The sequence below is a fragment of the Pocillopora verrucosa genome, chromosome 2 (genome assembly GCF_036669915.1).
Source record: "Pocillopora verrucosa isolate sample1 chromosome 2, ASM3666991v2, whole genome shotgun sequence".
Classification (NCBI taxonomy): domain Eukaryota; kingdom Metazoa; phylum Cnidaria; class Anthozoa; order Scleractinia; family Pocilloporidae; genus Pocillopora; species Pocillopora verrucosa.
In genome coordinates this window covers 15,489,682-15,514,458 of record NC_089313.1, presented here as the reverse complement: position 1 = coordinate 15,514,458, position 24,777 = coordinate 15,489,682, and the positions used below count along the sequence as shown (strand labels likewise).

The window sequence follows — 24,777 nt, the reverse complement described above, 5'->3', positions numbered from 1 at the left end:
GTACTGTAGGCTATAGCGCCTGAGGAGACCAAACACGAGGTGTGGTCGGAATTTGTTTAAAAATCACGTGCTGTTTTAGCATCAGGTGAGAAATTAGGGGCTTTGACTGTAAAATGGGATCAAATAAGTCAAATGATGGCTTATCGATGGCCGGCTGCCATCGTTCAAAATTACCAACATTCCTTCGTTATTGTTGAGGTAGAGACAGGAAGCGGTTCTTAATTTCTAACCAGAAATCTCTTCCTTTCAGCTAAAAAGAAGAGGTCAAACAAGGCACAAAATGATTATGAAATGGTTGATAGTCTCAAAAGCCAGTCAGATTCACCATTACCAAGAAGAGACGCCATCAATGACATGAGTATCAGCGAGGAGCCTGAAAACCCAAAGGCGCCTTTACAAAAGCAGCCGCCTCTTTACGACAGTAAGTTTCTTGTTAACGGTTGAGTTATTTAGAGTCTTGTTCGAGTGACAGACCAACTTTTAAAGTAGCTACGTAGGTGATCTTTCATTAACAACTGTTAGAAATGTTTCAAAAGAAGGCGCTCAGTTGTGAGCAAATGCAGGTGTGCCTAATCTTTCTCGTTTCTTCGAATAAGAGTGTGCTAATTTTCATTCCTTTCTTTTAAGATGAAAAAGGCTCACCTCATATCACCTGTGCTCAGGAGAAAAACACACGGAGGGATTCTGTCGAGGAAACCGCTGAACAAAATACATCTCCGAACTCCGGGACAAAAAGCGAAGGACTGACGCAAGGAGGATCCACGACGGTACCCAGCACTGATGACATTTTATGCTCAATCGACGGAATCACAAATCACATCAATGAGAAACCACCTGGCTATGATGTTCCTCTTTTTCATAAAACTCCTGATGCTGATAAGATCCTAAACGATGGAGTCCCGAGTCGCATGTACGAAAATTCGCCCATCGGAAATGCTTCCTCCGAAGATATAGAGTTAGTGATAACTCAGGAAGATGTTGCTTGTGTTTTGGAGGATGAACCTCCTCTTCAGGGTGCTGTGCATCCAGAATCGAATGACAGAATCAGAACTGTAAAGGTAAATGGCTTGGATTTCTAAGAAAACCTTCCGCTAAGAAATTTAGCAAAACCACTTCTCCTTATACAAGATAAGGCTATGTGAGTGGTAGATAGTATCAACGTTTTACATAATCTCTCACAATTATAGTTTAGGTTATGGTTTCTGTTTTCTAATGCATTTACTTTCAGCGCAAAAAACAACTTAGTCAGGAAGGGAAAAATTAAACGTCTTTACACTCTCCCCTCCCCCCAATTTTAGTGTTAGCACCCTTCTATCCTTACTGGGGTGCTTGTGGGCCCTTGCTTAATCGATGGCCTCAATGTGACATATTTGGACGCGAACTAAGAAGACTGGTTCTAGTACACGGAATCAGAGCCAGAAGAGAGGAATTGACGTGTGGCTACAGTGGGTGGCTTAAAGTATTGTCTGCTATATACAGCTCTGTTGTAAAATTCCAGTGATAGACTGACCCACCGTTCAGAGGTGGTAAGGAATGGGGGGCAGAGTTTGAAATAATTCAGTGGTGCTGAGTTACATTTTAATGGACAGCATCCGTGATCCAAACTGTTTTCATCAACTCAATTTTTCTTTTTGAACAGCAAGACGAGCCTAGAGAAGCCCCTGACGATGTAAAGAATGATGAAGACTTTGACGTAAGTTATATAGAAAACGTTAATTCATGATACGAGGCATAGTCGCTTATCGCCCGCCATGTTTTTTGCGCCCTTGGTTGCATGGTTACGTCTTTCCCAGCCTTTCACACCACTTCCATATCATGTTTTACCGCACTTGAAACCACTGACATGTGTCTTTGCTTTACGGGCGTTTTTTCATAGCATTTTGATGAGCTTATGTACAAGTGAGTTCCCGAAAGTAATCCGAGTTACATTGGTTTTGCTTTATTTTGCTTTGTGATTGGTCCAGAAACTTGCCAGCCAATCAGGCGCAAACTAAAAACCAATCACGACTTGGTCGCCCACGTTTTTCCCGCGTTTTGGACAGTTTGGTTGTTTTACTTTGACCCCTCATTGAGCTCCTTCTTTTTTTTGTTTCGTTTTTTTTTTTTTTTTTTTTTTTTAGAGAAAAATGGCTGAAAGACGAGCCAAAGTTGATACCGTTCAAAAAGCAGCTGATGAATTTAGATCCTCCTCTCAAAAGTTTTCAACTGAAACTCAGGTAAGTAATGGATAATTGAAACTCGTGCCCCCCCCCCCCCCCCCCCTTGCCACATGGCCCCTTATTCCTTAAGTGATTCCAGTAAATGATCAATTCCGTTATGATCTGAAAATAACCAATCCTGTGTCGAAAATTTGGCTCACGTAGAATCGTTCTTCATTCAGGGAATGAGTCTTAAAACTAACTTAGGGGACGTACTTTTGGAACAAGGCCTTCAAATGGACGACTAGTCTCTTAGCTTGATGATCTTTTGATCAGGGAGGATAGAAAAATGTGCTTTAGTGAATCGCTTTCTTTTTATCCACAGTCTTCTGGTAGCTTGTGGCGTAGATTGCGACAGAATATTTTCAAGGACAGCTACAAAGCGAAAAAAACTGGAATATCGCCTGACCTATCTGATAACAGAAGAGATGTTTACGACACTGTCGAAGACCAAGAGTTAGTATAATGTAAATTAAAAAGGTGCCATCGAGTAACTGAAACACAAACTGATGCGGCATTCAAGGCATTCAACATTTCAAAATTCTTCTGCAAACTTTAATTGCCAGCTTTCGCGTTGGCAACCAGAGAAAAATTAACATTTTAGTTTACCTGTTCATTAAGTTTTAACATACTGTCTCAGTAAAACATATGACGCAAGATCGGTTCAATGTCAAATTGATCTGATCTCAGGAGCAGGCAAAAGATTTGTATTTAAAAATCTCAACTGCATCGAATAACCTATTTATTTGAAAGCCCGCTAAGAGGCTATTAAGTGTTTCATTTTATCAGTTTCAAACAGTTACTCATTTATGCCATTTTTCTTAAACAAGATAGGAACGACAGCATAAAGCTGGCAAAAATTTGTAAATCTATATATTTATGATAAGACTTTTTAATATGTAATTCACTTGTATTGCAAAAGAATCCCTTGAACGAATCCCTTGTACGAACTTGATAGGATTTCAACATGCTTTAGTTTAAACGAAATGTAGGAGTAAGATTTAAAAACTCTAGAAACCCTGTTCTATTTTACTTAAGAAACAAAAGAAAGTTTATTCCTTTTTTTTTCCAATAGGTCCATATTTATCCATTGAAACTCAGATTTTTTTAAGAGGCCAGTCGGTATTATGAGTCTGTAGTGGGAGTCAGTGAGTCAGACTAACTTAATGCTTATTTTTACGTATTTAATATATATTTATTATCTTCCTTTTTGTAAGGCAAATAACTTATCGCATACATTATGTGACATTTTCTTCCCTATTCAGATTTATGCCCAGATCTGTTAAAAACAGTTTTAAAATCATACCTATGAGACATGAATAAACTCTGATAACCAATTGAAGTCTCGCATGCCTTAATTTCATTACTCGCACGATAATGTAAGATTTCTGTAGTCAAAACAATATAATTTTTGCCCATCATAAATACATTACCCTTTCTTGATTATTTTTTTCCCCATAATTTAAATATAATAAACTGGCTAGTTTTTCATAGTATTGTGATAATTAAGTCAAAACGCATTTTCCTCAGAAAGTTTTCGCTGTTGATCATTGCAGTAGGTAATCCAATTGTTCTTTAGAATCTTAAAATTTGTTCGCCATCTAAGGAAAGTTCCCGCAACTCAGTGGGTGGAGCATTGTACCATGAGCACGGTCCGAGTTAGGATGGAAATCCTGCTTTGTTCTTTTTCCCATTTTATACCACGCTACAAAGTAGTCTCAACTATATCGTAGCACACTCCTCTTTTCACTTTGTTACATTACCCAAGGTTTTCTTCTTAGCAAGTTTACCCTCTCAAAATACACTCTTAAGTTGAGGACATGTAAGTTCTCCACTTGTTAATACAATATTCAAATTTTCTTTCCACGCATGGCAAGTTCCCCGCAGCTCAGTGGGTAGAGCATTGTATCGCGAATGCGGTCCGAGTCGGTATAGAAATCCTGTACCGGGGGACTTGCCGTTTTGTTTTGTTTTTTTCTTCTTTTTCTTTGTGATTTCTTTTTCAATTTATTTTTCCGAATTTTGGTTGGTATTCTTATTTTATACCAGCCTAAAAAGAAGTGTGGAGTATCTTTGTATACTCCCCTTCTCGCTTTATTACATTATCCTAGGTTTTCTTCCACTTATTGGCAAGTTTACCCTTTCAAAATGCACTCTTAAATTAAGGACATGCATCGGAACGCTGCTGAATTTGAGCATTATTATATCAAACAACTAGGTTTTTTTACTAATGCTACTTTAGAGTCAAAACACTCAGTTTTTTACACAATCTTTGTGCACTTGTTCTTGGCAGTACGTATTTCACTTGCTACATATAATCTTTAAATTTTCTTTCCATGCACAGCAAGTTCCCCGCAGCTTAGTGGATAGAGTATTGTACCGCGAATACGGTCCGTATCAGGATAGATATCCTGTACCAGTGGACTTGCCTTTTTTTTTTTTTTCTTCTTTTTCGATTACTTTTTTACGAAACTTCGCTGCTATTCCTATTCTATACCAGCCTAAAAAGTAGTTTGGAGCGTCTTTGTATACTCCTCTTCTTGCTTTATTACATTAATCAAGGTTTTCTTCCACTTATTGGCAAGTTTACCCTTTCAAAATGCACTCTTATATTGAGGACATGCGTCGGAACGCTGCTAAATTTAAGCATTATAGAACCACACGACATAGTTTTTTAATTTTACTGACGCAAATTTAGAGTCAAAACACTCAGTTTTTCACATTATCTTCGTGCACTTGTTCCCTGCAGTACGTACTCCACTTGTTACATATAATCTTTAAATTTTCTCTCCATGCATGGCAAGTTCCCCGCGGCTCAGTGGGTAGAGCATTGTACCGCGAATGCGGTCCGAGTCAGGATGGAGATCCTGTACCGGGGAACTTGCCGTTTTGATTTTTTTTTCTCTCTCTTTTTTTTCTTTATTGATTTTTTTTTTCGACGCTTTGCTGCTATTCTCTATTATGCCAGACTAAAAAGTAGTGTAGAGTACGTTTGTATAGTCCTCTTCTCGCTCTATTACATTAGCCAAGGTTTTCTTCTACTTATTGGTAACTTTACCCTTTCAAAATGCACTCTTGAGGACATGCATTTCAAAATGCACTCTTGAGGACATGCATTTCAAAATGCACAATTGAGGACATGCGTTGGAACGCTGCTGAATTTGAGCGTTATTAAAAGAAAAAACAAAGTTTTTTCATTAATGCCAATTTAGAGTCAAAACACTCGGTTTTCCACACAATCTCTGTGCACTTGTTCCTTGCAGTACGAACTCCTCTTGTTACATATAATCTTTAAATTTACTATCCATTCATGGCAAGTTCCCCGCAGCTCAGTGGGTAGAGCATTGTACCGCGATTGCGGTCCGAGTCAGGATAGAAATCCTGTACTGGGGGACTTGCCATTTTAGTTCTTTTTTTCTCTTTTTTTTTTTCTTTTTTTCTTTTTGAGAATTTTTTTTGAAGCCTCGTTGCCATTCCCATGTTATACCGGGCTAAAAGAATAGTCTGGAGTATCTTTGTATACTCCTCTTCTCGCTTAACTACCTTAGCCAAGGTTTTCTTCCACTTATTTACAAGTTTATCTTTTTAATATGCACTCTTAAATTAAGGACGTGCATCGGAACGCTACTGAATTTGTGCATTTTTAAATCAAACAACAAAACTTTTTTAGCAATGCCAATTTGGAGTCAAAATCCTCAGTTTTTCGCATAATCCTTGTGCACTTGTTCCTTGCAGTACATACTCCACTTGTTACATATAATCTTTAAATTTTCTTTCCATGTATGGCAAGTTCCCCGCAGCTCAGTGGGTAGAGCATTTTACCGCGAATGAGAATTGTTTTGTTTTTTTTTCTTTTTCTTTGTGATTTCTTTATTAATTATTTTTTTGAAGCTTCGTTGCTATTCCCATTTTATACCAGTCTAAAATGTTGGCTGGAGTATCTGTAGGTTTTCCTCCACTTATTGGCAAGTTTACCCTTTCCAAATGCACTCTTAAATTGAGGACGTGCATCGGAACGCTGCTGAATTTGAGCGTTATTAAAGCTTACAACAAAGCTTTTTACTAACGCCGATTAAGAGTAAAAACACTCAGCTTTTTATACAATCTTTGTACACTTGTTTCTTACAGTAAGAACTCCTCTTGTTACATATAATCTTTAAATTTTCACTCCATGCATGGCAACTTCCCCGCAGCTCAGTGGGTAGAGCATTGTACCGCAAATGCGGTCCGAGTCAGGATGGAAATCCTTTACCGGGGGACTTGCCGTTTTGTATTATTTTTCCTTTTTTCTGGATTTTTTGTAATATTATTTTTTTCGAAGCTTCGTTGCTATTCCCATTTTATACCTGGCCAAGAAATAGTCCGGAATATCTTTGTATACTCCTCTTCTTGGTTAACTACATTAGCCAAGGTTTTCTTCCACTTATTTGCAAGTTTACCCTTTCATGCACTCTTAAATTAAGGACGAGCATCGCAATGCTACTGAATTTGAGCATTATTAAATCAAACAACAAAGCTTTTTTAGCAATGCCAATTTTGATTCAAAATTCTCAGTTTTTCACACAATCCTTGTGCACTTGTTCTTGCAGTACGTACTCCTCTTGTTACATATAATCTTTAAATTTTCTTTCCATGCATGGCAAGTTCCCCGCAGCTCAGTGGGTAGAGCATTGTACCGCGAATGCGGTCCGAGTCAGGATGGAAATCCTGTACCGGGGGACTTGCCGTTTTGTTTTGTTTTTTCCTTTTTCTTTGTTATTTCTTTTTCAATTATTTTTTCGAAGCTTCGTTGCTATTCCCATGTTATACCAGTCTAAAATATTGGCTGGAGTATCTGTAGGTTTTCCTCCACTTATTAGCAAGTTTACCCTTTCCAAATGCACTCTTAAATTGAGGACGTGCATCGGAACGCTGCTGAATTTGAGCGTTATGAAATCAAACAACCAATAGTTTTTTTGCTAATGTCAATTTAGAGTCAAAAAACTCAGTTTTCCACACAATCTCTATGCACTTGTTCCTTGCAGTACGTACTCCTCTTGTTACATATAATCTTTAAATTTTCATTCCATGCATGGCAAGTTCCCCGCAGCTCAGTGGGTAGAGCATTGTACCGCAAATGCAGTCCGAGTCAGGATAGAAATCCTGTATCCAGGGACTTGCCGTTTTGTTTGTTTGTTTTTTTTCTTTTTGGCTTTTTTTTTTTCGAAGCTTTGCTGCTATTCTCATATTATGCCCGACTAAAAAGTAGCATAGAGTACCTTTGTATAGTCCTCTTCTCGCTTTATTGCATTAGCCAAGGTTTTCCTCCACTTATTGACAACTTTACTCTTTCAAAATGCACTCTTATATCGAGGACGTGCATCGGAACGCTGCTGAATTTGAGCGTTATTAAATGAAAAAACAAAGATTTTTAATTAATGCCAATTTAGAGTCAAAACACTCAGTTTTCCACACAATCTCTGTGAACTTTTTCCTTGCAGTACATACTCCATTTGTTACATATCATCTTTAAATTTGCTTTCCATTCATGGCAAGTTCCCCGCAGCTCAGTGGGTAGAGCATTGTACCGCGATTGCGGTCCGAGTCAGGATGGAAATCCTGTACTGGGGGACTTGCCGTTTTGTTTTGTCTTTTTTCTTTTTCTTTGTGATTTCTTTTTTAATTCTTTTTTCGAAGCCTCGTTACTATTCCCATTTTATACCAGTCTAAAATGTTGGCTGGAGTATCTGTAGGTTTTCCTCCACATATTGGCAAGTTTACGCTTTCCAAATGCGCTCTTAAATTGAGGACGTCCATCGGAACGACACATTTTCCCCGTAAATTTTGAGCTTTTCATTCACAGGTATCGGTTAACTGGATCAAATTTTCTCCCTCAAACCAAAGTATAAAATGTGGCGTCTTCCTGACCAGCCAATAGGGACGTTTGTTTACTTTTTTTGGGTGCATCCAGAACTCGATATACGCACGCTAAGCATGAACAAATTCTTAAATTTGCATCAAAACGTGTCTCTTTTTTTTTTTAACCTTCCCATCATCCTTTGCAAATGTGCACTTTAACGACCACGAAGTGGATTTGGTGATTAGAAGCTGGAAGACTTTATAATCGGCTTAAATTTGGTTATCTTGAAGGTTTGTTGTTTGTTCTTTAACGCCTTAAATACTTTTTGTACTTCTTGTTAACCTGTATTCTACTTAATTCTCTTTGTTTCCCTTAAAAGAGTGTAGCTTCTGCTAAAAGAGTTGTTTTAGAAATGGACATCGCTTTGACTCAAGATTGCAGACGACACTTTTGTGTTTTATTTCAAACACGGAGCTTAAACTATGTGAGCTTGAACTGAAACTTGTGGATTGTTTCAACCTGTAAATAGTCCTCTGATAAATTTTAAAAAGTTTTTACAAACTCAGAAATTTCAGTAGTAATTAAAATTACCACTCCTACTTCAGGAATTTATGTATGAATGATTTGTCTTTGGTGGACATAAAATAGGTTTCATGCAGTCGGTCCTACTATTTGAACAAATGAGGAAACATTTCCTGCTAGTGAAGAGCAAGAAGAGTATGTCTGTCTTTCCTAATGACCTTTCCTTCACTAGAATTCAGTTAACATACTCCATCACTTTTTATTTCACAGGATAAATGCTAAGAAATGGAAAAATGGATGAAGCATACAAGGCAGCAGGCAGCATGCAGCAGACCATAGAGCTCTAGTGATCAGACTTTTGGTTGTAGTGTGATGGTTCTTTTACTTTGCAATTCAACTTCTGATCTAAAAAGGTAAACAAAACTCTTGTGTAAGCCAAGTTTAGCAATAAAATTCACCTCAGACATACAATCTATGGTATATACCATGCATAATTTTCACTATTGCTAGAATCAGTTTAGTTTTCTACATCCCCCCTCCTCCTCTTGCCTGGAGCAAAGATCCTTCACTTCTTCTTGTGCCTGCCCTCTCTACCTTCCCTCCACCCCACCCCTATCACAGTTCAAGGTGTTAGTAATAGAGTTCACCTCTGTATCATACATAAATTATATTTTAGATTGGCTCTCCATCAATCAGGCATAAGTGATTAATTTTTTTATAAGATTGTCAGTGGATGTAAGAGCACTGTGAAAACAAAATTAATCATCTGACTTCTTGAGATTCTCTCTATTAATTGGCTTGTCTTTTTCTGTAAAGAAAGTCATATGTCATCTATGTTTAAAATTTGTCATTACGATTTTGGTTACAAATAATTGCAATTGACTCTAAGCAGCAGTTAAGCAGATTCAAAAAAGTTCTCATTCATGATGAAGTCTAATTGGTCTAAGAACTTGTGAAGATCAACATTGTTTAATTTACTTCAAAGGAGAAAAAGAAGTTACAGGAGAAATTATCTAACACTAGAAGTAAACATTCATAACACAGGAAAAGATACAAAAGAAATCTAATACCCACTTCACATTAAAATCGAAAAAAATCGGAAAATCGGAAATCAAGAACTGCAAATTGAATTTCCCATAGGTCTCAAGTAGTTTGAGGTTGACAGCTACAGCCTCTATGAAGACAAAAAATTTTATGAAACAGCTTTGATTTAGATGGGTTATAAGTTTCTATATCAAGTTGATCCTTTTCCCACCCCATTCCTTTTTTACCTCTCTTGAGTTTGTTTTTTTTCCTGGATTTATTTGGTTTCCATAAGGTGGGAGGCAAGCCAGGCAAAACAGAAGAATATGAAATTATAGTGGGAGGGGGTTCTGTTTCAGTTTCTTCTCTCATCTTTTTAATGTCTATCTTGGGCCATTCATACACTTGGTAGAACATATGCATGGTTGCATGATAAATTGCATGTCTAGGTTAACTGATACAGTCAAATCTCCCTAAGTGACTACCAAACAGAAACTAAAGCAACTATATCATCATATTTCATACTTCTAATGTATGCAATTGACTATTTGGAAATCTTAAAATATCAATGCGTGGGTAAGATTTGAACACAAGAGACATTTGAGTCAACTAATGTGGAAATTAAACTGCAAGAACAAATTTTTTTTGTCTTAAATGAGGAGTGTCTTGATGAGAGTTAATTGTTGTGAACATTTACTTAAAATACTACACTGCCAATGGAGATCTTTTCTCAGTAATGCCTTGGATTACAACAATAACAAAAGTTACACATAGGTGGATAAGATAAGCTGATCACTGCTTTGATGAACTGACCTGTTTGCAAGCAAATAAATCCCATAAGAACAAATACAATTATTGGATAGATATGTAAACAACATGATGCCGGAATTTCCCTATCTTTCTCTTTTCTGTATGCCTCATAAAGAACAAATTTTCCGTGGCAAATTTTTTTACTTATTTTGCAAAGTTGCAACCAGATTACCTACTTTACTATAAAATGCACATTGGTATCTTATTGGTTGTCACTCATGAATGGTTTGACTTTATTTCATTTACTGTGAAACCTCATGGCTGTGTTTTCTTAAAATCTCTGTGCCTTTTCCTCAGTGAGCTAAATTGTAACATATCAATTTCGTCTAGAACTTTTGGATTAAAGTAAGATTTGGAAGGATGAAATTAAGTAGTGGGTCCTCTGTTAACAAAACAATAACATGCTTTCCATTGCATGACTAATTTACTATGCATTACCAAAACGATGTAACACGTCATATGAATCCATTTACATGTAAGAACTGTTTTATTTCCAACTTTTTGTCATTTATTCCTTCTTTCATAACTAAAGGAAAATAACCTTCAAACTGAGGTATATCGGCCACAGTTTGATACTAGTAAAAACTGAAATACAAACCTTGATACAAGGCATGTAAACCAACAAGAAACCAAACTTTGCTACAATATGAGAACAATTTATTTTTCTACTGTTTGTGAAATGAAACAATTGAGAAATATTTAATTTTCCACTGACTTTGATCAAAATTGATTTGAGTCAATTTTTGTTGATCTACTAAAACTCCAGATTAACAAAAATATGTGTTGTGACTTTCTTATGCTCACTGAGGAAAGGTAGAGGTCTAAAGAAAATATATTCCAATTCCTTTAGTCCTTCAGCAATTTTAAGTCTCATCCCTACTTGCAATTACAATATAAGGAAGGAGGAAACAAGATGTGTAAGATTGAGGGAAAAAGTTTCAAACAGAGGACTAAAGTTATATGTTCACAGTAAATAATTATTGAGGTCTTAACAACACTAAGTGGTACAATTGAAAATTGTTTAAGTGATATGCCCTGTAAATATACTGAAAATTTAAAAGCACTTTCAAAACAAATTCCAGGAAATAATTTCATAGATTGTTTCGAAATTGGGGAAGAAGTAAAGTAATCCTTGCTGGATTTTGTAACAACAAATGTTTGTACAATTTTTGGCTAAAAAGTTTATTTACACCATATTTTTCATGTACCACAAAGTTTTGTCAAGACTTGAGCTGAACTTGGCTTTATTGGGAGTTGTTTACTTAAATCATTCCAACAGTTAAATTGCAAAGTGAAACAGTATAGTATTTTATTGAAATAAAGAAAATTTTGCGCTGTTGTCCACTATTGTACAGAAATAATAATTAAAAAAATAATAATCTAGCCAATCTTGTCCCTGCTATCTGGTTGCTTTCACTCTGCTGCTCTCACTCAGTGTTGTTTCCTTAGTCTTCATTTATTATTCCAACTTTAAAATCCTGTTCTGTTGTGTCTGAACCCTATCTGCAAGTAAGGGACAGTTGAACACCAAGTAAAGTTGACCACTTGCTCCCAAGTAGGGGTGACAGGGTACAGGAAAATGAGAGTTTGCTCCCCATGCCTCCAGTGTCTCAGTCCTAATTTGTCACAGTACCACAGCCAAGAAAGTTGGCATATTAATGAGTGGAAAAAAATGAAATAAGTGAAATGCCAAATGGAATTTGATTGAAGTTGCTGATTTGCAAGTCAATGTATCAGAAGCTTGTTAAAATTATTTGCTTAGGCGCCTTACAAAAAAAAATTAAGTTTTCCATTGAGCAAAACCCTATTTGACTTAGAAATGTTCCCAAACTGGACAAAAAAAACCGAGGTGCTAGCCTGCAGAGCTCAATTTCAGTACATCATTGGTGAAAGCAAGGAAAGATGCCAAGTTCACTAGTCTGAGCTAACCAGACACATCACAACAACACCAAAGAGCACAAGTCACTATAGGTCTCTCATCAGGGAAGATACCAATATCAAGATTCTCTTATCTAAATTAAAGTAATCTATGTTTGTAATACCACTTTAAATTGTGTTCCATAAACTTTGAGAAAGATTTAGTTTACTTTGAAAAGAAAAAAAAAATGATGCGTAAGGGTTATTTAATTATTTATGATCGGCTTAGTTTGTTTACTGATCATTCCAAATCACAAGACTTCCATGGGGAATTGTTCTTTTTAAATATTAATTGAATGTGCGTGCAAGCAAAGGAATAACTTAAGCAAAAACAAAAGAAAAATTCTCCAGAGGAAGCTCTTGCTCTGAAATGGACAATTCACAAACTTGGCTGAACAAGTCTTGAAGTAAGGTATGAGCTGAAGAAATGATATTGAAATGAATAAAAGCAAGCACTTTTCCCTTCATTTCCAGCAAAAGTGAAAAGGATTTCAGCTCTGGCCCTAATAGATTTGCAATTTCAACTTATCTATGCAATTTTCACCTGCCTCAAAACCTAATTAGTTTGGTTATTTTAATCTTCAGCTAAACTGTGTTTTTATATTTATGCTAATTTTTTCTAAGGGTGATCCAGCCACAGAGTTGTTTGTGACTAGATCATTGCATAACAAAAACAATACCAATGCCTAAAACTGAGTCCTAAACCTAAGTCCAACACACAAGCTTTTTTAAAGTAATATCTATGCAATCAACTTTCCTATTGAATGAGATATCCTAGTTAATTTGTAGTTATTTCACAACTTCTGGGTTATTTAATTCTGACAGAGAAGATTTACAAGTTTTATTTTTTGATGAATAAGGAAAATCCCAAAGAAAAAGCACTCTATCTGCTCGTGAAAAAGTTACTGAGATCAAAAAGTGAATAAATTTTGCAAAATCATGCATAGCCCCTATGTTTATTACATGTGTATGTTTATAATTTTTGTAAATTAAATAACTATGTTGATCCTGTATAATACAATAGTAGTAATTCTGTGTATAATTGGGTCTGTTATCTCTGAATTTAAAATAATTTAAAGTTTTATTTACCAAGGGATGAGGAAAATCCTTAGATAACAAAAATATTTCTTTAAAGCTAAGTATGCTAATTATCAAAAGGTGAACGGAACTTATTTTGCCCATTCATGGCTTCGCCTAGTTTTTATAATTCATGTCATAATTATTGCTATTTACATAGGAAAAAATAGAGCTGATCCTAAAATTATGGTATTTTTCTATTTTAAATGTGAAAATAAATAGCAAAAGCATCTGTCACAAACATTTGTTTACCAATAATTGATTCTATTAATATTTTGTTTAAGCTATAATTAACAAACAACTTAGAAAGAGAGAGACCAGACACAGGATCAACCCATCAGAGAGACCCCAGTAACTATTAGCTCAATTTGATGTCATCATAAGCATCCAGTCTTACCCGGACCAATGAAAATCAGTGAAATTGTCACCAAACCTTGTGCTCACTGAGATGCACCTTCCTTGAGTCCTACAATTTAGCACCCCTGTTTTAATGATCCTTTGTTATGGAACATTTCAAGATACATTGATTGCAAAAGAGCACCATCTAGCGCCAAACTTTTTCTGAATTGATGGTTTGGTTGTGGTTCTGTGACAAATTGGGTGAAACCCTTAAGACATAAAGAGTAAACTCTCACCTTCCTCCACACTGTCCTCCCAACTTGAGTGCAAATAGCCAACTCATCCAAGTGTCCAACTGTCCCCTGCTTGAATTTTAGGATCAGACAAAGCATCCCAGGATTTCTCAGTTAGAATAATTCAGAAGCCATCAGAAACACACCTTTTCAGAGCAGGTAGAGCTTCCACAACCCAGCAGGGATGTGATTGGCTAGATTTTGAATTTTTTTTCTTCTCTGTTCTTTGTGTGTGTACCACTAGCAATCTGCAATTAAACAACATCCTTATCACTTAACTAGATATACAAGCTCATTACCACTGTAGAAATGCTCAAACGTGAAAAGTAATTATGTTAACAATTAAAAGTTACTTATCAGTTGTGCAAACTCATGGTACCTAGTTTTCCCCCATCTAGCCTCTTGTCAGACCACTGAAATTAGAGAAAAACCTACAAGTGATGGAAAATCTTTCTAGCAAAAAACATTAAAAACCTATTTGAGAACCTAGATGACATGCAAACTGCCCAAAGTTTCATGCTTACGTAATGAATCAAATGTAGCCCAGGATTTTCAAGTTTTAGAGCACAGGTACCTTTATGGAAGCTAAATATTGCAGAATAAGTTTGGTAATACTACATAAAAACTAACTGCTCAAAAACTTTAGTTAGGAGCAACTAAAGTACCTAGATGATAAGCTTACCATAGTTTTATGAAGATATTTGTCTAATCATTAAGAGTAAACAGTGGTAATGAGCTCACTGATGATCTTCAATCAATATCATGCTAACCTTAAATATGAGATCTGGAAATGTACGTTAAAAAAAAAGGAAAAAACTTGTAGACTACTTGGCCTAACACCCAGAACTAAAAAACTCCTGATCCATGAAAATAAGCCTCCCTTGGCTATGATCATAAAAATTAAGACATGGAAAACCTAACAAAACAAACCCTAAGAGCCAAAAATTCCAAAACTTCAAACCATAGACCCAAAAATATAGCTAAGACTGTTAAACCTGAGACCCAGTTATTGGTACCTAGGGCTGGGAATCCCAGAAACCTTAAACCCAGAAGCCTGATAATGTTATCTTTAAAAAAGGCATATGTCAGACTGTGAGACCCAAAACTATACAAACCACAAGCTCAATACCCGCAATAACAGAAACAGTCACAGAAACAATTACCTCCTGTTCCTTTTTCCCTTCACTAATAGCCAGCCATTCCAAAAGCCTAAGGTCTATGATTGATGTGTGGCTACCGTTATCCAATTAAAGGTCAAATCAGTTACCCACTCTATCCCAGAAATTTTGATGCTACAAGCTGGTTCTCATTCTACCTGAAGATTCTAGGTTTGAAAAGAACTTAGTTTTGACTTTGTGGTAATTACTCTTCTTGGAGAGGAAATCTTCACATTCCAAATTATCACCCCTTAATGTCTTGCACTATACATTTTAGTAGTTCGTGTAGTGTGATCGTTCGGGTGAGTGTAGTTCAAACCATTTACTTTACTATACATTTTACTTGCCCTTTCTCTAGCTTGATCAGGTGTTCAATACCCAAGGTTGTGCAACTGAAAACAGTGGATGAATGATGCTTAATGATGAAGGACCTAAAATTTGACACAATCTATGGCAATGGTTTGTGAAATCCTTTCAAATATTGATACATAACTTAATTGAAGACTGCTCCATTGCAAGCTGAATCTAACAATAAACTGTTCAAAGGAATGCTTAAAGTTAATCTTACAGATTTTGCTGTTTGTACAAACAAGTGCTAAAAGTTGCCGACCTTCAGTCTTTAAAAACAAATTATGATGTTAAAGACCCACAATAAGCAGCAAAAACCTAAACATAAAGCCAAAAACTCTAATAATTAAAACCAAACGGCCAGGAAAAAAAACTAAAGCCAAAGAGCTGGAGAATTATAAGCCATAGATTCAAAAAATAAAAAACTTTAAGAGCCTTTAAGAACCCCAAAAACCTAGGACCTAGAAAAATTATTGGACCCAAAAATACCTGAAAAACCAAAAAGATCTTAGCCTTGAAAACCAGAAGACCTACCCCCAAAAATTAACATCCAAAACACCTGAGACCCCAAAATCTCTGACTCAAAAAAACCTAAGCCCACAACCCTAGGATCCCAGAAAACCTAATATCTGAGAAAACCCTTGGATCCAAAACATCTGGGAGCCAAAAACCTAAGATAAGAAAAACCTAAGAAATGCAAGAATCCCAAAATATAAGAATAAAAAAACCTAAGACCCAGACTTGAAATTTTCCAGTTCTAGTTAATTGCATTGTTTTGAGAAAAAAAAGGCACTTGTTTGAACAGCTGTGGCACACACACATTTAAACAAAAAATAGAGAAAAAAAGGCAGAGAGCTATATGTATATAAGACTAAATGAATGGAGGTTGTGGAATAACAGCTGGGTGAAAAACCTCGCCGTACATCCACTTGCTCCTAGGAGGAAAACCCCAGGCCAGCTGTACCTCACATTCAAAGGCCTCCTAGGCTGGGCCAATCAAATAAGCTAAAGTGCCATTGCTGGGAATGATAAATCATCTTGCATTCGTCTTTGTAAACCATTGTAGCATTTCAAGATGAGACTGTGTTGATGATCACTAAAATCTTCAACTCCAATAGAAGGCTTGTGCAGTCAACTGGAGATGCTTTTCGATGGTTGATCTGTTACAAAAAGTTATAGAATTTAATAATTTAATTAATTGATTTGAATAGCAAAAGCAGTTTCTATTGTCATGTTAATCTTTAAAAGGTAGTCTCCACACAAGCCACTATGTCCAATCCAATATGGATTTAATTCCAGTTGCCTTGGCATGAAGTGAACAAGAGTTAATAACCACTATTCCTAGATGAGATGCTAATCCAAGTCAGTTCCCTGGAGCATTTCACTCCCAAAAATATGTACCCTTGCTTAATGTGAACCTCTCAGTAACTCAAAGCAGTTTTTCCCGAAAGAACCTTACCACTGATGTCTGAAAGCATGATTGTCAGTAGGTGACGAGTTAAAACAAACAGTAATGACACTCAATAAATTGGGTTTAAGAAATCTATCAAATTGCATCTTTTGAGGGAAATTGTCTGCAAAATTTACAATATTGTATGCATTTTACATCATTTGACATAACAGCCACATTTTAAACCTTTGTACTGTGTTAGATCATGCTTTATTCATATGGATTTGTGCTATAAAAATAATTGCATCATTTTCATCATCAATTTTGTCTTTACCATGCCCAGTGCAACACATGGGGCAAAGCTGAAAGAATTTAGAACTGTTTTAAAGGTATCTAAATTTTTAAAACTTACATAAATAATATATCAAATATTAAAAAACTGAATCATTGAACAGAACAACTCAATGACAATGGCACTATGACTTTGCTTCAAGTGACATCATGGATAATGTTTTATTGCCAAAGAAAGTTATGAATATTGCAGACAGGATTTGCAAATGTTCCATTACTTTTAAATTTAAGACTGGGCAATTTATTTGAAGTGTCTAATTACTTTGGAAATTGTGGGAATATATGGAAAGATATCATAAACAACCCTTGAAACACATGTATTCTGCTCCCCTCCTTAGACCATTTGTTCACCAAATTTTTCTTTTTTCTCATTTTAGATCTTCTCCACTGTTTGCTTTCATCACACGTTTTTGAAGCATTCAACAGGCTTCTAAGACAGATCTCATGAATACACATGTACATTTCCAGATATAATGTTTGTGTGATCTTCACCAAAGGTAACCAGTGTCACAATGATAAATTCTTTTGTTCTCAATGACCAAAATGCTGTTTTTCTTTTTAAATCACAATAAGGCCCCCCACTAGCTCACTCTGTCAAACAGCTTGCCTATTGTGGATTCCTTAGTTGAACCACAAATCATGAGAGCCTGCCCAAAGTCTAGATCAGTCTATAGTTAGCTTATAATTATCATGAATTATAGTTTTTACAACAATTATTGTCACTAACATGTTCACCATTATCATCCTTTAAAAAATCAAAATCAATCATTGTATTAGTCAGACTTAGCTCCTAAGAGTACAAAAGTACCCATTAAAATGTGTACATTTATGTTTAAAAGAAAGCAAACAAATGAAAATAATCAGTAGACTAAAGCTACTAAAATGGTAGTCAATAAGAAAACTAAAAACTATTATTTTTACTCGGGATAATATTATTATCTACATAATTTATTCAAATTTACAAGTACAATGCTTCAAATGACTCCCAGAAATGATTAACGCATAACTTCTCCCTATAATATCCATGGATTATCAGCAAACAGGTGATGAGAATACTGGAACTTATCAGATAGAGGTTGTTATCTTAATCAAACACCAAAGTCTTGTTACTAATTTGCAAGGAAATGTGTCATAGCTAGTGGGGAGAATTGACAGTCAGATCTTGAGAGTTAAAGGGCTAAGCCGGTACATGTACAGGATTAAGAGATTGCCTAGACTCAATGTCCCATTCATAATGTATTAAATGGCTTAAAAAACTGGAAACAGATCTATCTTTCATCTATCTATACCAAAGATACAGAGACCCAGCGGTGGATAACAGCTAAGTTTCTGAAAAAGTTTTCAAACAAAGCATGGTCTGGTTGGTTGAAATGCTTCACCAAGCTAAGATTCTAAATTTTGCTTCAACACTTAAACAAAATTAACCTACAATAGTTGTTTCCAATACCCCATCCACACCACAAAATATTTTTAGTTAAACGAGAAACCAAGAACTGAAAGACCAAATTTTTCATTGGATTCAGGTAGTCATTAACTTGTATGTTCAATGTGCTACATTTGAAGTTGACAAACATTAGTTTTAAAGCAGCTTCTATGAAGAAAAAAAAAACTTAATAGTGGTTAACAAAACAGCTTTAAAACCTGTTTAAGCTATGGCACAAATGGGTTACAAGACTCAGAGAAGGGCAGGACTGCTTTGATACTCATCAATTTCAACAGCAATGTTAAAACTGTACTTAATTTAAAAGTTTTGCTACATGTTCAAACAAAATGGTAATCTAGTTAGGAAAAAGACAAATCCTCAGTGCCAAATACTTAGACATAGGGAAATATGTTCAGCACTTATGCAAAGATTGTGCTATACAATGTAAAATGGCATCAGTAAACAACAGCTGAGCTACTGGTATCCATGATAAGAAACTTCAATTTTGTGAAAATGTTCAAACAACACCAACACAGAGGTAAGTTTCTCTTATTCATTAGATAGCAAACTCTAAATTCATCTCAAAAAAATTAACCTTAACAATCATAATTCTCACCTGGTGAGTGATAAGGTGAAAGCTTGCTTTGATAATCTCCTAAGTATTTGGAGGAGAAGCAGTGTTACCAGTTCAGGCAATCTTGTTTCAAAATAAAAATCAGGCAAATAACTGTTGCCCCTTTCAGATTCTGCTCAGTACTTTGTATCCTTGTGCTTTCACTCCCAAGTTTGGAGCTCTTAGTTCCATTGTCTGCTGGAAAGGTGCACATTTTCATGAGCCACAACTTGACCAGGATCCAATGGACAGGAGACTGTTAGTCTATTATTTACAAATTATACCTGAAATGTGAACGGTGGAGCAATTGTTCTTCACTGGAATTAAACCACTCACAACTGAACATACATCGAAGGTCCAACTTGTGATTTACAGCCCTTGTCTTGTAAGATGATCAAATTAATGAACTATTTTAACCCTCTACACCCTGACATCAGTATGCATATTCTCCATACTTTTCTCTATACATTTCCTAAGGTGCTGACAAGGAGAATTTGTATAACAATCAAGAGCTTCTTTGGCTAGTGACCATTTTCTTTATTCTCATGACGTTCATGTGTGATTCAATAATATTTTAATATTGTATTGTAATATTGTAAGGAGAAATTAGATGCTAGTCACTCTTAGCAGTCATAGGGTCAAAAGGGATTGAGAGTGGAATTTTTCATTATGCTTAATTCACACTAATGCCACCTTTACTTGTTTGGAAAATAAAGGTGTTAATGGATTCTTTACCAAAAAAAACAAATAATGCACCCTCAACTGCTCTATTAGGATGTAAAGCACTAACTGTAAGAAGCAGTAGAGCACTCAAGAGATACTTGTAGGTTGAAAGTAAGGCTATCAATCTTGTCTCTCCTTCACTTCTAGCACCCTCTAGTTCTTTCCTGTGTGCTTTTAACAACTGAACAAAGGACAATCAAGACCTATTCATTGGTTAAATAAATGTGTGCCAGCAAAATGTCAGCTAAAAGAAACTTGACCAATTGCTGGGGATCACTTTGGATGACCAACAGTCCATCCAAGAAGAGTAACAATGCTCTTAGTTGCTTCATGGTATGAGAAGCATAATAAGCTCTGACACTCAGGGGCTCCTAGCTTTGTGGTAAAGCAGGCCTAAGTACAGTTAGGTGTTAAATTACACAGGAGAAACCACAAAGATTCATTTGCAGCTCTAATTGGCCCTTCCTATGGGAAGTTACATCTAATCTAAAAGGTTTGGTTTACCCGGCATGAACATTTAAATTTTACCTGTTGCAGTTTAGTGATGACCAAGGCTTGTCCTCAGACTACATACCAGGGCTTAGCAATAGGCCACTTACTAGGGCTTGTCCACAGATGATGACTCAACACTTGTCCAAAGGTACGTACCTAAGTTTTCCACAAGTCATATACCAAGTTTTCTCCTTGGGTCACCAACCCCCATTGTCCACAGGGAACCTACCCTTGCTTGTCCACAGGCCATATATGTATGCTTGTCCACACGTCACATACCAAGGCTTGCTCACAGACCACCTTCCATGCCTTGTCCACAAACCACCTATCAATGCTAGTCTACAGACCATGTACCAAGGCCTTTCAATAGGGTATAAACTAGAACTTGTGCACAGATGATGAAGCAACACTTGTCCAGAGGCCACAAACCAGAGTTTCCTCTAAGAGGCCACATACCACTGGGCTTGTCTGAAGGTCACATGTGTAGTCTTGTCTTCAGACTTCATTCCAAGGCTCTTGCACAGCCCATATAGCCGGGCTTGTCCACAGACTAGTTGTTAAGCCTTAATCACAAGCCAAACAGCAAGGCTGAAGATATACCTAGGCCAGCTCAAAAGGAAATTCTAATAGGTTTGATCAGATGCCATATCTAGGGTTTGTCCACAGGCCACATATCAGAACTTGTCCACAGCACACATACCAGGGATTGTTTACAGGTCAAGAACCAAGGCTTGTCCACAGACAACCTACTAGGGCTTTTCCACAGGCCACCAACAGAACAGCTCCCAACTTGTGGAAGGTTTTTGCTGATACAGGAAACTGAAGGCAAGATGAAATAAAAATTAGCAACCATCATCAGTATAGAATTCATTATTAAGACAATTTTGCAGAGAACTTTAAAAATGGATTAAGCTGGTTATTGAAGGTCAACAAATACAGAAAAAAAATCTGTAGGCCTACAGATATGAATACATTACACACCCTACATTATACAGCTTAAGCTTGTGTTGATGAAAATGTGCTCTGATTGGCTAACAACAATATCAAAGCAAGGTATTACTCCTGTAATGAATATAGGCTGATTTCGGATTATGCAAATTATGATGAACACAAAAGCAACATTCAAGGATCACATTTATGACCTATCATGGAAAAACGTACACTAACAGCTTTCTGTTAAATGGGTGAAATGCACAAAAATGGAGGTTTTTATTTTTTTTCTGTCTTTTTCCTTGTTGAGGATATGATATGAGAAAAGCATTAATTTTTCTTCAATAATTAAGGGAAGGTAACATATTTTTATTTACCAGCATGTAACCTTGACCATTAGTTAATATTTCACTGATGTTTGTAAAATCAAGCTTAATGATGATATGAGGATAAGGAGGATAAAATTGTTTACTACTACTACTGGTTGTCTCAAGTTCAACCTACTTGGCTATGCTTTGGGATCTATATCGTAATCTAGGGGGCTCTTATGTTCATGTTTATTTACAATGTTTATATCCAATTTGTTTGACTTTGTAGACCACAAGTTGGTCGGTCTGTAACCCTCAATAAATAAAGTATAATTACTTTTATTATTATTATTATTATTATTATTATTATTATTATCATCATCATTATTTTTATAATTGCAGCCCACTTGTGACAATCATTTCTTTACTTGCACTTAATCAACAGGTCAATAATGATTCAATTCATTTGATGGTAATAATGAAATATTTAAGTCACCTGTCTATTTTGTTCAACCACTTAAGTTTTTCAACGAGGTAACTCGTGAGGCTTTTGAATACTGTCAATAAATACAGCTAAGAGGTTCACAAGCTCCTGCCCCCTCCCTCAATTACTAAAGTATTTTTTTTGTGCTGAAATATCTTCCAGCAGCACTTCACTTGTTAGCAATATAACATTACTGGTGTAATTTTGTTTACTGTTTACCTCTTATTGATCTTTTGTCACACGTGGTCTCCATTTTAAAGTTTCCCAGCCACTATGATGCAATTTTTTCCATAAAAATATCACCGAACAAGAGCAAATAGGTACCGAAAGCCAGCTTAAGTTTTCCATACCAAAATGTGTAGTACAACGACATCCTAAATAGGCAGTAGTCTCAAAACATCTTAAACTTGGCGCCGCCATGTTGGGCTACTTAAACTGGTTTCCAGTGTTTTCCGTCCGACGAAGCAAACGCGCACGCAACACGCTACACGCCACCTCATAACTACACCCTGCTATTCTGTTGTTCAGACAAAACGCCTAAGCCTCTGAATATTTTGTGCAGGTTGCCTGTCTTTTGCCTTCAAAATGTGTGGATATTTTTGCCCATTATGCGGAACTTTCATTGGTTATGGAAGGGATCCTTCCTGTTCTGGGTGATCACAGTCAGGACGACCCTTCAGGGTCAGCAAGTAGAGTGGAGTAGCTAGATGGTACTATTTCCGCTTCCCCCTTTCCCCCGGCCTTCCCGTCTGAACCAAGTTATCCCTCAGTTTCTCTTGCGGTTATATGACACGTCTTTAGTCGTCTCATACGAATCCTGAAAGACTGCACGAGAGAGACGAGGACGTGTCATGAAGCTGCATGGTAAAGGGGACGACGGGAAGGCTCATCTCTCCACGCACGCCTGTTAAGAAGGAGAGAGAACACAATGAGAAAACGCGAGGCAGCTATTTTGAAATTTAGCGCTCCTGCTATAATCATCTCGCTCGAGCTTATTATACGAACAACATGACAATAGCTCTATTTGGAGCGAAAATATGTACGGATATTTGTCCGCAGATACTACCTGTTCAAAGATGCGAACGGTTTTCCGAGAGTGCAAGGAATAATATACAAGCTTCAAATATTTCGCAACGCACGTGAAAAAATACTTACGAACAGCTTACTGTATGCAGCGTGGGATGATTTCTTTTGAGTGTTCTACGGTACAAACTTTATGAGAAGAAAAATATATTTCCCTTAATTCTTCTGTAATAACCACAAAACGCTGCCTCTCTCGTCTTTAATTAAATTTCAAACGAAGACTTTTCATAGTGGATGTAAGATTTGAAAAATGGGGAATATCACTAGGATGATGTTTGGATATCTCTCAGTTTTGGCTAGGAGATATTCGGTCACATGCTGCGTTTCGACCAATCTTGCGTAAGTAAAAATATTTGATGGATATGACGCAATCCTTAACCGATCCGAGTGCGCGCATCTCTATAATCACCGGGGCAACTATACTAATACGTAATTATTACGGTCAACAGCTCAAATTTGCGAAGCTATCACCGGGTCTTCTGAAAAATCAACGCTCTCTGTAAGTTTGAAAGCTACGAAATAACTGATATTTCGATATTTGATAATATGCTGAATAGGAGTCATGGAAATCCAACAGAACGGCAAAAACCACACGAAAGACATTTTTGATTCGTATCAATATTCAGTTCTCTTCTGAGAATCTCTTAACCCTTTTACTCCCATGAGTGACCAAGACTGAATTTCTCCTTACAATATCAGTACAATATCAAGCATATAAGTGATGAGAATAAAGAAAAATATTGATTAGGAGATTATTAGTTAATCCAATAACAAATTCTCCAAACTAACATCACAAGAACTATATGGCAGACAGTAAGGAGAATTACTAATGAGATCTTGGGAGGTAAAGGGTTAAGTAAAATCTTAAACTTGTTTTGTCTTCTCGCGTTTTTTATCAGTCTTTAAAACTCTAAATGTTCTTGTGGCGTCCACAACGAGTTGATTTTTTTTGCTTTTTCCAACTGGATCACGGTGTTTGCGATGGAAGATGACGTTTTCAGGTTTATTTATTACTCAAAGAAGCATTCTTTGAGTAACTGTCAAATAAGATCATCTGGATGCAGTCAACTACCAGAAATCAGCGATGGAAAAAATAAACAATGATTTATTTTGTTGTCTTTTTGCAAAAAAAAAAATCTTCTTATGTCGCATGGTTAGTAAATTTCCTTTTTTAATTTTCTTAAATACCTTCGGATTAAATACCTTCGTGACAAAACTTCATTCATATGTAAAACTGCTCCCTTCAAACAAGGCACGTTTAAACTTGCTGATCAAACAGCAATTGTTCTTTGTAATGAAAAAAAATTGTAAGAATGCGTTCAGCCCCTAAAGAACATTTCCCACCAATGTGTGAAACGAATTCGTCACAAAAATCACACAACAGTTTCGGTTAGTCAAATTAACTTTTAATTGTTTTAAGACTCGTACGCTCCTCGATTTCACCCTTTAACACACCA

General features: G+C 36.3%; 1 protein-coding gene across 1 annotated transcript in view; it reads left to right on the top strand.

The window, feature by feature from the left end:
* LOC131786644 (uncharacterized) overlaps positions 1 to 3,529 on the top strand; it is a 29,128-nt gene extending 25,599 nt beyond the window's left edge. The window contains exons 31-35 of the mRNA XM_059103705.2: positions 251 to 421; positions 628 to 1,058; positions 1,640 to 1,693; positions 2,121 to 2,216; positions 2,524 to 3,529. Coding sequence (XP_058959688.2) covers positions 251 to 421; positions 628 to 1,058; positions 1,640 to 1,693; positions 2,121 to 2,216; positions 2,524 to 2,664 — 893 coding nt within the window. The 3' untranslated portion in view covers positions 2,665 to 3,529. The remainder of the gene's footprint in view (positions 1 to 250; positions 422 to 627; positions 1,059 to 1,639; positions 1,694 to 2,120; positions 2,217 to 2,523) is intronic.
* The last annotated feature ends 21,248 nt before the right edge of the window (positions 3,530 to 24,777 follow it).